Below are 18,705 nucleotides of genomic sequence, written 5' to 3'. Positions count from 1 at the left end.
GGAACTCAATCAGCAAACACATTGACTTGGATCCAATTCATCACCCCCTGAGAAAAAGACCAGGAAATGACATCACCAACCTTGGGGAACTCAAACATATAAATAAAAAGCGGGCTACACCACCAGTGCTTCATTCGGAGGCTCACTGAGGATGTTACCTAGTATGGTGATGAAACTTCTAAAATGCGAACCTTCCAGCTCAGCGAGTAAACCTACGTCCATGAATGTGCAGTGTTGGACATTCAATCTTATATCATCCTTAACATCCTTAGTTAACCAATGGTTGGTGTAGGCTCCTTGTAGTATCTTTCTTTGTTGAGAATTAAATGATTGCCACTGCTTCTTAATTGAATTAGCTTTTAACCTATATTCGTATTCCACCACAACTAAATCAACCTTCATGCCTTTGTAATTGATTTTATTTAAGATTTAAACTCTAGTTTCAGACCCAAAGTTCTCACCCTCAAACTAATTGTGAAATTCTATCATGTTATCATCACCTACATGTTATCACACCTACACGATGTAATCTCTGAACTTCAAGTCCTTTTCACTGATGCACAAGTACCATTCACACAGTTCTATCGATTACATCTGTAAAGACTATTAAATTAAACAGAACATAGGAACTGGGGCAGGCCATTCAGCCTTCGAGTCTGTTTCGCCATTCAATGAGACCATAGCTGATTCATATACCTGCCGTTGACCAACATCCTTAATACCTTCGCTAAGCAAAAATTATCCTATCTCAAATTTAAAACTAACAACTTATCTAGCATCAGCTACTGCTTGTGGAAGAGAGTTTTGTGTGACGAAGTGCTTCCTGGCATTTCTCCTGAAAGATCTGGCATTAATTCTCAGACTATGGCACCTATTTCTAGAATCTCCAAACAGTAGAAATAGTTTATCATTATCTATTTTGTTTTTCCTGTTCATATTTGAAGATTGCATCATATCAACCCTTAAGCCTTCTAAATTTTACAGAAAACAGGCCTAATTTGTTTAATCTCTTCTCGTATCTTAATCCTGAAGACAAGGTATCATTCTTGTAAATCTATGTTGTGCTCGCTTCAACATCAATATATCCTTTCTAAAATGTAGCATCCAGATCAGCCCACAGTACTTTAAGTGCAGTTTAACCAGCATTTTGTACAGGTCGACCACAAGGACAATAACAGGATTACGCTATTTGGGCCCTCAAGCCTACTCTGCCATTCAATAAGGATCATTGCTGATCAGTATTCCTCACGGCCACTTTCCTGCCTTTTCCCCATAATCCTGATTCCCCCTTTGACCAAGAATTTACCTATCTCATCCTTAAATATACACAAGAACTCTGCCCTACAACTCTGTGTGGCAAAGATTTCCAAAGACTCTAACTCGAACTTGGGTCCTTATATTGCAGTCCTATTAAAGAGCCTTCTTGATTATTTTCTGCAACTATTCATGGCATTTTAAAGATCTAGTCACCTGAACTCACAAATCTCTTTGGATATTCACCATATTTAAATTCAGACTATCTAGAAAGTACCCCGATTTATCCTTTATCAGTCCAAAATGGAGAAGTTCACATTGAACAGTTTTGCCCATTCACCTCGTCTATCAATATCCTTTTGTAACTTTATGCTATCAACTACATTGTCTACAATACTGCCCAAGTCACCAAAAAATTTGGATGTAAGACTTTCTACACCATTATCCAAGTTGTTAACAAATAAAATAAATGAATAATTCACAGGTAAAGGGGCATTTGGGAAGCAAGAGGCCTTCAAAAATGAGATAATGCGAGTTCAGAGACAATACGCTCCTGTTAGTTTGATGGGCAAGGTTGGCCGGTGTACTGAATGCTGGATGACTAAAAAAAATTGAGGCCTTGGTTAAGAAAAAAAGCTACTGTCAAGTATAGGCGAAAGTGAGGACTGCAGATGCTGGAGTTTAGAGTCAAGATTAGAATGATTTCTGATGAAGGGCTCCTGCCGGAAGCGTTGAATTTCCTGCTCCTTGGATGCTGCCTGACCTGCTGTGCTTTTCCAGCATCACTCTAATCTTGACTCCATTGTGAGGTATAGACAACTGGGATCAAGAAAATTCCTAGAGGAGTGTAAGGGCAGTAAGAGTATACTTAAGAGGGCAATCAGGAATGCGAAAATGGAACATGAGATAGCTTTGGCAAATAGGTTTAAGGAGAATCCAAAAGAGATTCTATAAATACATTAAAAGAGTAACTAGGGAGAGAATGGAGTCCCTTAAAGATCAACAAGGAAATCTATGTGTGGAACCACAGGAAATGGCGAGATATTAAATGAGTATTTTGCATCAGTTTTTACTGTGGAGAAGGACGTGAAAGCTAGAGAACTTGGGGATCTAAATAGTGACATCATGAAAAGTGTCCATATTACAGAACAGAAGGTGCTGGACATCTTAAACCTCAAAAGGTAGATAAATCCCCAGGACCTGATTAGATGTATCCCAAAACGTTTTGGGAAGCTAAGGAAGAGATTACAGGTCCCCTTGCTGAGATACTTGTATCAGTGATAGCCATGGGTGAGGTGTTGGAAGACTGCTGGCTGGCTAATGTGGCACCATTATTCAGGTTTGCTGGTAAGAACAGCAAACTGATGAGCCTTACGTTAGTGGTGGGCAAATCGCTGGTGACATTCTGAGGGACAGGATTTACATGTATTTGGAAAGACAAGGGGTGATTACAGATAGTCAAGATGACTTAGTGAAACACAATTTCTCATGCACAAACGTGATTAGTTTTTTGAAGAAATGACAAAGACGGCAGAGTGACAGATGCTGTCCATATGGACTTCAGCAAGGCGTTTGACATGATTCCACATGGTAGACTGGTTAGCAAGGTTAAATCACATGGAATCCAGGGAGAGCTAGCCAATTGGATACAAAAGTCACTTGAAGGTAGGGAGACAAAGGGTGGCGATGGAGGGTTTTTTTCAGACTGGCGGTCTGTGACCAGCTGGATCCACTGCTTTTTGTCATTTATTGAAATATTTTGGATGTGAATAAAAAAGAGGTATGGTTAATAAATTTGCAGATGACACGGAGGTTATTTAGGAGTACAATGGGACCTTGATCAGATGGGCCAATGGGTCAATGAGTGGCAGATGGAGTTTAATTTAGATAAATGTGAAGTGTTGCATTTTGGCAAATCAGGACAAGACTTTTCCACTTAACGGCAGGGTCCTGGAAATTGTTGCCAAACAAACAGGAAGGATGTTGTGAAACTTGAAAGGCATCAGAAAATTTTACAAACGTGTTGCCAGGGTTGGAGGCTTTGAGCTAAAGGGAAAGGCTGAAATAAACTGGGGTTCTTTTCTCTGGAGCGCCAGAGGCTGAAGGGTAACTTCATAGAGGTTTATGGAATCATGAGAGGAGTGTATAGGATAAACAGACATGGTCCTTTCCCTCGGGTGGGGGAGTCCAGAGCTAGAGGGCGTAGGGTTTAGGTGAGAGGAAAAAATTTAAAAAGGGACCAAATGGGCAACTTTCTCTCGCAGAGGGTGGTGCCTGTATGGAATGAGCTCCCAGAGGAAATGACGGAGGCTGGGACAATTACAACATATAAATTGCTGAGATATTTGTATCATCGATAGTCACAGGTGAGGTACCGAAAGACTGGAGGTTGGCTAACGTGGTGCCACTGTTTAAGAAGGGTGATAAGAACAAGCCAGGGAACTATAGACCAGTGAGTCTGACGTCGGTAGTGGGCAAGTTGTTGGAGGAAATCCTGAGGGACAGGATGTAAATGTATTTGGAAAGGCAAAGACTGATTAGAGATAGTCAACATGGCTTTGTGCGTGGGAAATCATGTCTCACAAACTTGATTGAGGTTTTTGAAGAAGTAACAAAGAGGATTGATGAGGGCAGAGCGGTAAATGTGATCTATATGGACTTCAGTAAGGCATTCAACAAGGTTCCCCATGGGAGACTGGTTAACAAGGTTAGATCTCATGGAGTACAGGGAGAACTAGCCATTTTGATACAGAACTGGCTTGAAGGTAGAAGACAGAGTGGTGGTGGAGGGTTGTTTTTCAGACTGGAGGCACAAAGAGACCTTGGAGTGCAGGTTCATAGCTCCTTGAAAGTGGAGTCGCAGGTAGATAGGATAGTGAAGAAGGCATTTGGTATGCTTTCCTTTATTGGTCAGAGTATTGAGTACAGGAGTTGGGAGGTCATGTTGCGGCTGTACAGGACATTGGTTAGGCCACTGTTGGAATATTGTGTGCAATTCTGGTCTCCTTCCTAGTGGAAAGATGTTGTGAAACTTGAAAGGGTTCAGAAAAGATTTACTAGGATGTTGCCAGGGTTGGAGGATTTGAGCTATCGGGAGAGGCTGAACAGGCTGGGGCTGTTTTCCTTGGAGTGTCGGAGGCTGAGGTTTACAAAATTATGAGGGGCATGGATAGGGTAAATAGGCAAAGTCTTTTCCCTGGGGTCAGGGAATCCAGAACGAGAGGGCATAGGTTTAGGGTGAGAGAGGAAAGATATAAAAGAGACCTAAGGGGCAACATTTTCATGCAGAAGGTGGATGGTACATGTATGGAATGAGCTGCCAGAGAAAGTGGTGGAGGCTAGTACAATTGCAACATTTAAGAGGCATTTGGATGGGTATATGAATGGGAAGAGTTTGGAGGGATATGGGCCGGGTGCTGGCAGGTGGGACTAGATTGGGTTGGGACATCTGGTCGGCATGGATGGGTTGGGCCGAAGGTCTGTTTCCATGCTGTCATCTCTATGACTGTAAAAGACATCTGGATGGGTATATGAATAGGAAATGCTTACAGGGATAGGGGTCAAGTGCTGGCAAATGGGACTAGATTAGTTTAGGATATTTGGTTGGCATGGATGAGTTGGACTAAAGGGCCTGTTTCCATACTGTACATATCTATGACTCTAAAGAGATCTACAATTGCATGTGCATAGTTCCTTGGAAGTGGAGTCGCAGGGAGACAGGGTGGTGAAGGTATTTGCCATACTTGTCTTCATTGGTCAGTGCATTGAGTATAGAAGCTAGGATGTCATATGGAGCTGTACAGGACACTGGTGAGGCCAATTTGGAATACTGTGTTCACTTCTGCTCTCTTTGCCATAGGAAAGACATTGCTAAATTTGAAAGGGTTCTGAAAAGATTTACAAGGATGTTGCCAGGATTGGAGGATTTGAGCTACAGGGAGAGGCTGAATAGGCTGGGTTTATCCCTGGAAGCTTTGGAGGCTGAGAGCTGACCTTATAGAGCAGCATGGATAGGATGAGCTAAGGTCTTTTTCCCTCCTCCCCAAGAGTCCAAAATTACATCGCATAGGTTTAAGGTGAGAGAGGAAAGATTTCAGAGAAACCGGAGGGGTAACTTTTTCACGCAGAGGGTGGTGAATGTCGAAACCAGCTGCCAGAGGAAGTAGTGTAGATACCATTACAACATTTAAAAGGCATCTGGATGGGTACATGAATAGCAAGGGTTTAGAGGGATGTGGGCCAAATGCTGGCAGATGGAACAAGATCGGTTTAAGTTGTCTGGTCGGCATGGATGAGTTGGACTGAAGGATCTGTTTCCGTGGTATATAATTCTATGACTCTTTTACTGAGGCCCTAACACAGATTTTTGTGAGACAGCTCTCATCATATCCTGTCAATTTAGTATTGAGTATCTACCAGTACCCCTACTTTCTGTTACCAGTCACCCAACCATTTCCCAGCCATGTCAGTAATTTGCACTAAATTTCATTGCACCTCTTAGTAAATGGTCTCTAATGTGGAACTTTATCAAATAACTCCTGTTAATCCATTTAAGGAACAGCCTATATTCACTATCTTAGTCACCTCTTTTTAAAATTTAGTGAGGTTTGATGACTAAGACCTAACTGTCACGCATCCATGCTGGCTCTCCCTGTTTTACTGAACATTTGCGGTGTATCCTATCCTTCATTATAGATTCAAACAGTTTCCTCAACTTGTTAGGCTAACATGACTGTAATACCTAGTTTGCCTCCTTCGCCTTTTCAAAATATGGAATGATGTGCAATTTTCCAATCTAAAAGGCATGACATAAGGAACTCTGCAAGATTATTGTTAGGGCATCGAGAACATGTTCCCCTCCCACTTTAACACCCTCAGATGACTACTGTCAGATCTTGGGAATTTGTCACTCTTTAGTTTTATTAATGTGGTCCTATAAATTCTAATAATGACCATCCATCATCAGATGGTCAGAAAAAAAGCACCTGGTTCACCAATATCCTTTAGGGAAGGAAACTGCCATCCTGACAGGTCTAGCCTACATGTGACTGCAGACCCACAACAATGTGGTTGACTCTTAGCTGCCCTCTGGATAATTAGAGATGGGCATATAAATGCTGGCCTCACCAGCAATGCCCTTATCCCATGAATGAATACAAAAAAATTTGTCATTATTAATGTACATTAATTTTATTCAGTCCCTGACTCCAATCTGCTAATAATTTCCTTGGGACTTCCAACAAGTAATCCTCCTTTTCTACTGTAAATTCTAAGGTGCTCAACATGCCTGCCATTTTCCTACTGGCATTGACAATGTCCCCACATTTCGTCTTTTGTGGACCAACATTGCTCTTGACCACCAGCTTTCCCTTGATCGAATTTTTTTAAAAAATTCTTCTTATTGATATTGTTGTCCCTTGCAAGTTGCCTGTCATAATCCCTTTTAGTAGCTCTTATAAGCTGCTTCGTGGTCATTGCTGGTCTTTATATCTTTCCCATGTAGCAGGATCTGTACCTTTTTTTGCATTTTTGTATGCCCTTTATGCTGTCCCTCATGTCTTAATTTCTGCATTTATACAATCTAGCGCTTCAGAGATGCTGCCAGAGTATGTATTAAAGTTTTGGATCCTTTACTGTTCCTCAGTTCCACTCATAAGGTCACTACTGGATGTTTTCTCTTCATTATATTCTCCTTCACTGCTGATACAATTTTCTTTCCATCAGTAAGGCTACTCCACCTCCTCTGCCATTTTCCCCTATCCATCCTGTTAATCTTGTAACCTGGACTATTTAGTTCCCAGTCCTAACCATCCTGCAGCCATGTCTCAGTACTGTATCATAAACTTCGATTTGAATTTAAGCCTGCAGCTCATTCAATTTATTCCTTACACTCCATACATTTGTAGAAGTACTCTTATTTGGAGTGCACATTCTCACCTGTCCCTTAGCACTGATTCACCCATTCATCATATTTCTCTTCTGGTTTAATCAACATGCTGGTTTTGCCATTACATGCCATACCTGATGTAGGAATCTTGACTGTTTCTTTACTTTGTCCTGTTTGAAAGTGTATTGACTTCCCTAAGCCCTCACTGTCCCAGTTACATGTTTGAAGTACTTGTGACCATCCTATTTGACCTTTCCGCTGGGTATTGGTCCCAGATCAGTTCAGGTGGAACTGTCCTAATTTTCCTTCACAATACTGATGCCAGTGCACCAAGTGATAAAACTCCAGCTTTCCCATAGCATTCCTTCAGCCACATGTTTACTTCCCTAGTTGTCTTATCTCAATGCTGATTTGCACACAGGTAATAATGCAGAGACTATATACCTTCAGGAGCTTTTCTTTAATTTTATTCCCTTTGTCTATTCCTGCCGATGTTCTTGGTTCCAAAACAGACCACAATAACTGGATTCTTCTCCTCCCACCCCAATATCTTTTCAAGCCAGTTTGAGATTTCCCTCACCTTGGCATCAGGTAGGCAACACAACATAAGAAGTAGGAGCAGGAACAGGCTATTTGGCCTACAAAGCCTGCTTTGCTATTCAGTAAGATGATTGCTGTTTTGATTGTGGTCTGAATGCCACTTCCCTACCAAATCTCATATTTGATTGCCTTGACAATCAAAAAGCTATCCAGTCTCGCCTTGAACATATTAATAAACTCTGTCTCCATGCTCACTGGGAAAGAGAATTCCCAGCATGAATTCCCAGAGGAGCAATTCCTCATCATTTCTATTTTAAATGAGAGACTCCTAAACACAAGACTTTCTGTCCCATCTTTTTAATCATGATTTTAGGAAGATGAGCAAGGTCTCAGATATCTTTCCCATGGAGGGATCTGCTAGCCTGTGTGTCAACTAAATTGACTACTTTCTGTTTCTAGTAAGAATCGTATGCAATACCCTTAGGAATTAAAAATCTTCTCGCTAAACTGGATGTGAAGATTTGCCAGCCATCTGAGATGAGATAACAAATTATTCAATGATCTCAGTCAGTGCATAGATCACTTGAATGCATCTCTCATTAACATTGAAGCTATGTTTTAATTTAGTGATTTATAACTTTCCAAACCGGTACGAATTCACAAAGTTATGTATTCAACACAACACTGAAATCATAGTAACTCCTAATCTATTCTGTGGAGAAAGCAATCCAAAATCTCAAAGCATTATCAAAGGGCATAGCCTAACCATAGCTACAATTACCTGCTCTATGCAAAATAAAAATTCATGATTTGTAATTTTGCACATTGCTTCTAAAGTCTGATTATTTGTTCTCTCCCGTAGCCACCTAAAACACATAGAATTGGTCTTTTATGTTCCCAAATGACTGTTGTTAAGTGCATATCTTTTCTTTTTTTTAAATTTCTTTCTTGAGGTTTTCAATGCGGTGCAGAAATGACGACACCCAAAACCCCAGGGATGCAGGAATAAGAAAGCCAACAAAACTTGGAAATTACACATTAATTGAATTTATGATATTCTCAATCTCTCTCTAATCTGAAAAATCTTGCAAAGTCGAAATACTTCCTCCAAAGCAGTAAAAGGCAAAAACAAAACTCAAAAGGAGAGAAAAAGCTGCATAGTGAAAGAATATAGTTGGCTATATCCAACATAGATATTGGAAGATTTCACGTGGCACAGTCATTTTGCAATGCCATGGTAGCATTTTAATGCATTCAGCATTTTACTTGCTCAGAATCCATCAAACTGACCTTCCTTCCCAACATTAAAAGAAGAATAAAAACCAAAGTAGCTTGCATGGATAATATACATAGAACAATCTTTTTTATGCAAATAATTCCCTGCAAATATTAAGATTGTAAATGTAAATGTTGATACAATTGTGAGATTCTCCCCAGTGTTAATTTTCCAATGCTCAACTCAGCTACTCAAAGTGTAACAACATTGCTATTGTAAGAATAACACCAAAATAGAAACTTCTGCTCAGCAAATACAAAACTGTATTTGTAGTAACAGACAGACATAAATGTAATGACATCAGAGAAGCAAAGGGATGTGTTTTAGACATGGAACAGATTTGTTCAAAAATCTTCAGCGTAGAATGAAGATGATATAGCAAAATACCGAAATGGAACATTGCATAGTTGATTTAGAACTAGAAATAAACGAGCGTCAGAAGCAATATTGCGTCTTAACCATATCATTCTATCTTGGACGATCTAACTTGAAAAGTATTATTTTCTTCATTCTTTCATGTGAAAATGAACAGCCTTAAACAGGGTTAAGTGAAAATTGAGGCAGAGCAACACGAAGAGTTGGAGTAAAAAATAATGGTGTGACCTAGCAACCTAAAACATACATAATACAGATAGACAAAAAAAGTCTGCAAAAGATTCTTGTAGTTGTTTTCAGGAAATACAAAGAACAAAACCTTAAATTTCTTTTAAGATAGAACACTAACACTTTTCTGACAGCAGTTAATTGATGTACTGCAAACATACCATTTAAATGTCCCATTATCTATATTTCACAAAATACTTACGTAAAAAATGCTTTTCTAATAATGCGATTTCAAGATGTCCCTTGATTTCGTTCAGTCGATCAGATTCTGTCCTGCTAAAATCTTGAATTCCTGAAGCCATATTTGATGCCCCTGGGCCTGCCTGAAATAAAAATGAAAAGAAATCTCCAAAACCAGCACGGATGAAATCTGTCAGAAACTGCACAGTACATGAGACTCAATTCAACTAGATGAATGCTGCAACCAAACAAGTTTTGCTGATAAAGCTTAATGTATTGAAGGGAACAGTGTAATCTGCTGAGTTTTTTTTAAAAAGCAAATCAATAACATCCAAGTAATTGTTCAATAATACATTTTCTTTGTCTTCTACCACAAAAACAAAAAGTAAATTCATCCAGAACTCCAGCCGTGTTTAGAATACTGATATTTTCATATGTTAAGCAAAATTATGTTTTACTTTACATAAGATAGCTCACCAACAAATCCACTGATGATACTCGATTTGCAAAATACCAACTATCAGGTGATTAACAAAGAATGAAATGAACTACGACGAATCGTGGCAGCAAGGATCTTTATTTTTCTTCATGTTCCATGTTAAAGTATCCATTGTCTGAGACTGTGACGTTGAGTAAAATGATGTACTTCCTATGCCTTAGGTTTAATTATGAAAATTTCTGCTTTTACAAGTAAAATTCACTGTTTGATAATCCTTTCCCGGTCACAGCTGTAGAGAAGAACACTACCAATATCTCAAAGTTACAGTCTGTAAAAAAAATTGCAGGGAATATTATTACAAGTACTGTAGCAACAATGTGCATTTGTATAGCACCTACAATGTAATAAAATGCCCTGAGCACTGTTGATCAAAATATATCAATATTTACATAAAATATTGGTAAAAGAATAATTTAGCTCTGTATGGTTCAAACATCAGAATTAAAACTCTCATTCTCACTGAGCATTTAGGCTGTCAATGGAAAGATATCTGGAGCCATTTATTTGTTTTTTATTCCCCAGATTGCATAATTTTGCTGATTGCTGCTATATGATTATTTAAAATAGTATTTTTCAATTGTATGTTAATATACCATGAAATACAATAGAAGTAATGAGTAGGTCATTCGGTACATGGTGATACTCTGCCTTACACAATGACCATTTCTGATCTTTGACTCAATTTCACTTTTCCATGGAATCCTCATATGCCTCAATTCCCTTATAATCTAAAAAAAATCAAAATCAAAACATACTCAAAGAATGAGTATCAATAGCCCTTAAATATTGTGACTTGCAAGTTCGCCACACTTAGAATAAATTCCTCACCTCAATTTTGAATTATCAATCCTTTAACCTGCAACCATGCCCCGTAATTCTAGAATTCCAGCCAGATGAAACATACTCACCTTTAACCAGCAAGCCATCCTCTGAATTTTATGTTTTTTAAAAAAAAATCAACTGTCATTCTTCTAAACCACAGAGATTATAGTTCCATTCTATTTAAACTTTCTTTATAGATCACTCTTTATAGTGGTGAAGGGACCAATAAGAGGAAAAATCTTACACGACTTTGTGCTCACAAAGCTTGGGTCAGATATGCATCCATTCATGACAGTATGGATAGGAGTGAGCACTATGCAGCCATTGTGAAGACAAAGTCTTGTCTTCACATTGATGATCTTTTCAATTGTGTCATGTGATACTTTCATTGTGCCAAATGAACAGATCAAGCAACACAAAACTGGGCATCCAAAAGCACTGTGGGACATCGGCAGGAGTAGAGTTGTAGTCTAAAGCTACCTGCAACATCACAGCCCGGCAAAGCCCCCACACTACCATTACTATCAAGCTGGGAGATCACCCCTGTGTCGCAGTGCAAGAGCACATGCCAGGAGCAGGCATACCTAAAAAATGAGGTAAAATAATCAACTTGGTGAATGCGTGCCAAAGAGTAGAAGGAGCATGCAGTCCTGCCGCATTTCAGCCATAGATGGGTCGTTGACTATTAAACTACAAAGAGAGGGCAGCATCCAAGGAGCAGGAAAATCGCCTGAAACGTCGATTTTCCTGTTCCTCGGATGCTGCCTGACCTGCTGTGCTTTTCCAGCACCACTAATCTAAACTCTGGTTTCCAGCAACTGCAGTCCTCACTTTTGCCTAGTTGATTTTAACCTTTTTGCAAATCCTCTTGCAAGGATGCCTACCTTGAAGAAGCTCTCTTCCTCTCTCCACAAGAATCAGTGAGTCTCTCTCTCTCACTGCAACGCCCAGGTCATCTCCTCTGCTATGAAGCTCTTCAACCATGTACTGAAACAGACCCGCTACCACAGCCATATTTGCTTCCTCAGTGCCTGCCTCCGTAACCAACTGATCACACATGGACTCCGGACTACATTCAAACCAGCACAGTTTGAAACCGAACAGGACAACCAGTATAGACTGCAGATTCAAAACCACCAGCAACGGTTCTCCCTCAGTATCCTCCGCTCCACACTTGCAGCAATGTGACGGCACCTAATCTCTCTACAATCAGCCCTGCCTGAGCTGAGGGCCACACTCTCTCAGAACTGCAAAGGACCCGTTCTGTGCTATATTCTAAGAAGAATTCATACTCTCAACAAACAGTATTTCAACACCATCTCAACATCAAAAAATGTAAGTAAAACAAACTTTTATACATCCACCTCCATAACCAGCACTCCTCAAACATTCCAGAAGACTCCCCTAGCCTCTGGAACTGCTCGGACGCTATTAGCCATGTGGCTGGTACAGCTGCCATCCCCAAGGCGACCGATGATGGCACTTCTGCCCCCATCATGGCCACTTCCACCCCTCACGAATCCTCATGACCACACATAACATCACTTCCACCCCCACGTCACCGATGATGTCACACAATCAGCGACTTCCGCCCTACCCCCTACTGCCGTGTTCGCCACCACTTCCGTCCCCACCAATGTCACTCACCTGCATACTGCTGACACTCCCCCTCCCACAGATCCCAATGTTACCATCCCCACCCCACAGAACCCTGAGGGAAACACCACCCCTGCTCATGACTTCACCCCCATTCCCCCTACCACCACGCCCACTCCAGTTACAGGCTCCACCCCCACTCCCAGCTCCACACCTACCAGGTCCTAGCTCCTAGCCCTGATGAGTTTTCACCAACCCCCAGACTTCCCCCTCACTGAGGATGAACGATCAGTCCTCAGCAAAGACCTGACCTTTATCCCACTCCGACCATGCATCAATGAATTTAATACGCGCTGTGTGTCGAACACTTCTTCCACCGCCTCAGAGCTTACTTTTACAATCAGGACTCCTGCCCACCTTCCGAGGACCCCTTCACTCGCCTCCAACACACCCCATCCACCTGGACACCCCGCGCTGGCCTATTACTCACCCTTGATCTCTTAATTTCCAATTGAAGCCGAGACATTAACTGCCTCAAACTGTCTACGCCCCTCCCCCACTCCAACCTCTCACCCTCACAACATGCAGCCCTCCACTCCCTCTGCTCCAATCCCAACTTCACCATCAAATCAGTGGATAAAGGGGGTGCAGAGGTAGTTTGGCAAACTGATCTCTACACCACTGAAGCCAGACGGCAACTCAAAGATACCTCCTCCTACCACCCCCTTGACCATGACCCCAACCCCCCAATCACAAAACCATCATCTCCCAGACCATACAGAACCTCATCACTTCATGAGATCTCCCCACCCACAGCTTCCAACCTCGTAGTCCGGGAACCCCGCACCGCCCAATTCTACCTCTTTCCCAAGATCCACAAGCCTGACCACCCTGGCCGACCCATTGTCTCAGCATGCTCCTGCCCACTGAACTCATATCCACCGACCTCGATACAGTCCTATCCTCCCTAGTCCAGGAACTTCCCACATACGTTCAAGACACCACCCACGCCCTCCACCTCCTCTAAGACTTCAGTTTCCCCCGCCCCCAACGCCTCATCTTCACCATGGACATCCAATCCCTCTGCACCGCCATCCGCCATGACCAGGGCCTCCAAGCCCTCAGTATCAGTTTCTTCCTCTCCCAACGTTCCCAACAGTACCCTTCCCCTGACACACTCATTCGTGTGGCTGAACTGGTCCTCACCCTTACTTTCTCCTTTGAATCCTCCCACTTCCCCCAAATGAAAGGAGTAGCCATCGGCACCCGTATGGGCCCCAGCTATTCCTGTCTCTTTGTTGGCTACGTAGAACAGTCCATCTCCTGTAGTTACACCAGCACCATTCCCCACCTCTTCCTCCGCTACACTGATGACTGCATCGGCACCACCCCATGCTCCCACAAGGAAGTTGAGCAGTTCATCAACTTCACCTACACATTCCACCCCAACCTTGAATTCATTTGGACCATCTCTGACACCTCCCTCCCCTTCCTGGACCTCTTCATCTCCATTAATGACGACCGACTTGACGCCGATATGTTTTACAAACCCACTGACTCCCACAGCTACCTGGATTACACCTCTTCCCACCCTACCTTCTGCAAAAAATGCCATCCGTATTCCCAATTCCTCCGCTGTATCTGCTCCCAGGAGGACCATATCCACCACAGAACAGACCAGCTGGCCTCCTTCTTTAGAGACCGCAATTTCCCTTCCCATGTGGTTGAAGATGCCCTCCAACGCATCTCATCCACATCCCACTCCTTCCCCTTCAACAAGGACAGAACCTCCCTGGCCCTCACTTTCCACCCTGCCAATCTTTGCATAAACTGCATCATCCACTGTCATTTCTGCCACCTCCAAACGGACCCCACCACCAGAGATATATTTCCCTCCACACCCCTTCCCTTTCTGCGAAGACAGTTCCCTCTGTGACTACCTGGTCAGGTCCACGCGCCCCAACAACCCACCCTCCCGTCCTAGCACCCTCCCCTGCCACTGCAGGAATTGTAAAACCTGCGCCCACACCACCTCTCTCACCTCCATCCAAGGCCCCAAAGGAGCCTTCCACATCCAAAGTTTCACCTGCACATCCACCAATGTCATTTACTGTATCCGTTGCCCCAATGCAGTCTCCTCTACATCGGGGAGACTGGACGTCTCCTCGCAGAGCGCTTTAGGGAACATCTCCGGGACACCTGCACTAAATCAACCCCACCACTACGTGGCCGAAAATTTAAGTCCCCCTCCCACTGTGCCAAGGACATGCAGGTGCTGGGCCTCCTCCACTGCCACTTCCTCACCACCAGATGCCTGGAGGAAGAACCCTTTATCTTCCACCTCGGAACACTTCAACCCCAGGGCATCAATGTGGACTTCACCAGTTTCCTCATTTCCCCTCCCCCCCCTCCACCTTACCCCAGTTCCAACCTTCCAGCTCAGCACTCTCCTCATGACCTGTCCTACCTGCCAATCTCCTTTCCTACCTATCTGCTCCACACTCCTCTCCGACCTATCACCTCCACCCCCACCCCATTCACCTATTGTACTCTTTGCTACCTTCACTCCAGCCCCATTTATCTCTGGAGGCTCCCTGCCTCCATTCCTGATGAAGGGCATTTGCCCGAAATGTCGATTTTCCTGCTCCTCGAATGCTGCCTAACCTGCTGTGCTTTTCCAGCACCACTCTAATCTAAACTCTGGTTTCCAGCATCTGCAGTCCTCACTTTTGCCTATTAAACTACAAAGATATGGAGACTCGATGAATATCTCTGTCCTCAATGATGGGGGAGCCCAGCATAACAATTAAAAAGACTGAAACATATGCATCCAGAACTATTCAGCCAGAACTACCAAGTGGATGATCTATCTTCGCCTCCTTCTGAGGTCCACAGCATCATGGATGCCAAATTTCAAAAAATTCAATTCACTCCATGTACATCAAGAAATGAATGAAGATGCTAGATAGTCAGACCTAACAACATTTTGGCAATAGTACAGAAAACCCATTATCCACAATAAATCACACCCCAAGCCAAGCTGTTCCAGTATACTGTTCAATCAAGCTACACTTGCAAAGGAATACCCTGCTCATTAGCGCTCAGTTTGGATTTCGCCAGGCCCATTCAGTTCATGACCACATTATAGCTGTAGTTCAAACATAGACAAAACAGCAGAACTCCAAAAGATGAGAGAGTGACAGCCGGTGGCAAAAAGGCAGCATTCAAACAAACAGGGCATCAAGTAGCCCCAACAAAACTGGAGAAATGGGAGTTGGGGCAAAACTCTTCACTGGTTGCAGTCATACTTAAGACATAGGAAGAAAGTTGAGATTTCTGGAAATCAATCACCATATCAGTCCCAGGATACCACTCCAGGACTTGCTCAAATTCAAACCATCATCAGCTACTCCTTTAGTGATAATCCCTCCATCAAAAGGTCAGAAATGGGGATGCTTGCTGATGATTGCATAATGTTCAACAACATTTGTCACTCTACAGAAAATGAAGCAATATCCGTATGTAACAATAGCTGGACAATATCCAGGTTTAAGCCATGCTACAAATAGCAACATGCGTGCCGTACAACTGTCAGGCAATGGCCACTTCCAACAAGACCACACCTTGTCATCTCCTTGACAGTATCACAGAATCTCCCATTATCAACATGCTCAGAGTTAGCCTTGACCAGGGATTGAATTGGACCAGCCAGATAAATACAGTATTTACAAGAGCAGGTCAGAGGAGAAATTCCACAGCAAGTAACTCAACGTCTCCCCAGTGCCTGTCCATCATCTATAAGGCACAAGTCGCAAGTCACAGTGTGATGGAATACTCTCCATTTCCTTGGATGAGTGCACCTCAAACACCATTAAAGAAACCTGACACCATCCAGGATAAAGCAACTTACTTGACTGGCCTCCCAAACAACATCTTCACCAACTACTCCCTTAAATACCAATTACAATTGTAGCAGTATATACTATATACGGGGATGTAGTGCAGGAGCTCACCAACGGTCCATCAACAGCACATTTCAAACCGCATTACTTGCTACCTAGAAGGACAATGGCACAGATACATGCAAGCTCCTTCTAAACTACTCACCACTCCGACTTGGAACTAGAATCACCATTCTTTCATTGTCTTTGGCTGAAAATCCTGGAACACTTGAACAACACAATGGCTGTCCCTATATCCTATGGACTGCAGTAATTCAAGAAGGCAGTTCAGCAACACCTTCTCCAAGCAATAAATCCTATCCTAGTCAGCATCGTCCAGATTTTATGAACAGATAGAAGAAATCCCTTCATTCCAGATATAAATCCAGTAAACCCGCATGAGCTGCCTCCAAGTCAAGAACACCCTTTCTGAAATAAGGAAATTACATTAGTTACCTGGTGTGATCTCACCAGAGTCCAGTATAATTGTAGGAATATTTTCTCTGCACCTTTGCAACACAAGATCAGTATGCAGCTTTTAGCTTATCACATCTGCATGCTAACTTAGTGTTTCTCATGTGAGGACATAGTGATTCCTCTAAACAACATTTAAAACACTTGTCCACAGTTAAAAATACATGATTTATTTTCCTATCAAAATAAATAATCTCATATTTCAGTCCATCAGTCAACATACTCACTCACTTGATCTTATACTTTTGCAAATCGAAGGGATTCTCAACTGCTATTCATTCTTTACAGTTCCTTGCTGTCATGCCTTTGGTATCTTCTATGAAAACTGATGAAAATTATTTGCTTCATATCTCTGCCATTTCTTTATTTGCAATTGTAAATTCTCCATATCAACCAATAAACAGGACAAAGACTTACTTCTGCTATTGTCTTCCTTTTCACATGCTGGTAGAAGCTCTTTCATTTGATTTCATATTTCATGTTAGCTAATTTTTAAATTCTACCTTTTCCTTCATAATTTTTTTGACTGTCGTTTTGCTCCACCTCTGACACTTTTGGAGAGTAAAGAGAGTGAAATAGGGCTATGTCCTGGCCTCCTCTTTGCTTGCTATCTTTTTCTCCACGATCCTGACTTTTCCCTTCTCCAGAAATATGGAAGAGGTGTATTTATACACTTGGTCAGACTGCAAGTTCCTCAATTATTCAAGATCAGTGAAGACAAAAGACATAACGTGCCCTGATCACAGAACTCCTCCAAGCTAATGATGTTGCACTAGTTGCTCACAAAGACTCGATGGGAAGTACTAGTTTTTGGATACTTCCAAATAAACCTGTTGGACTATAACTTGGTGTTGTGTGATTTTTAACATTGTCCACCCGTGTCCAACAGTGGCTCCTCCACATCAGATCTCCCACACCAGTAACATGTTTTCCCAGACCAAAAAATATTGATACAATTGCAGTCATGAAAGTGTGTGTTGCATCTCCACTCCTGATCACATAAAATATTACCACAGTGGAAGTGATTTGCAAATCCTGCCACCTAAGCTAATAGGTTCACAATGGCAGACAATCTGTAACTTGATGCAGAACTTAAATAAGGAAATCAGCTCACCCTCAGCCAGCTCGTAAAAGCTGTATGAAATAAGACCAAGCTGATAGTTAGTAAAGCCCATGCTCTCAGAATCTTGTTGAATGGCTGTGGAGCACGGGTAATTAACAGCTACCAGAAAAAAGCTTGATAATTTCCACCTTCATGTCTGCGATATGGTATACCCTGGCAAGACAAAATCATGAATGCTGCAACTCTCTTAAAGACAGAGTTCCCAAATATGCTAATAATAATCAATAGATTGGGCACATCTGCAAAGTGGAAAAAAATTGCATAGAAAGGATTTTCTGTATGGTGAGGAAGCTGGAACCAGACCACCTGCATGTCACACAAACATCATGAGCAGATTCACGACAGGAAAGTTGAATTGAGCAACACGCGAGATATTTTTAATCAACCTATTCAGAGATGCTATCACACACTAATGAAGTTTCAGAAATGACAGCCAGACTACTGAGACCCCTCAGAATCCTAGTAGCACACAAAACCACCAACACTCTCAAACAAAAACTAACAAACTTA

At 42.2% G+C, this 18,705-nt stretch overlaps 1 protein-coding gene across 3 annotated transcripts in view; it reads right to left on the bottom strand.

The window, feature by feature from the left end:
• The window catches only part of gramd4a (GRAM domain containing 4a), a 147,225-nt gene that overhangs the window by 92,372 nt on the left and 36,148 nt on the right, over positions 1–18,705 (bottom strand). For all 3 annotated transcript variants that reach the window (XM_043713699.1, XM_043713700.1, XM_043713701.1), the window contains one exon: positions 9,763–9,883. In XM_043713699.1, the coding sequence (XP_043569634.1) occupies positions 9,763–9,883 (121 nt within the window). The remainder of the gene's footprint in view (positions 1–9,762; positions 9,884–18,705) is intronic.

Source organism: Chiloscyllium plagiosum, chromosome 23 (assembly GCF_004010195.1).
Source record: "Chiloscyllium plagiosum isolate BGI_BamShark_2017 chromosome 23, ASM401019v2, whole genome shotgun sequence".
NCBI classification, from domain to species: Eukaryota; Metazoa; Chordata; class Chondrichthyes; order Orectolobiformes; family Hemiscylliidae; genus Chiloscyllium; species Chiloscyllium plagiosum.
Note: the sequence above shows the minus strand (reverse complement) of the source record. Positions and strands in the feature narration are given on the sequence as shown.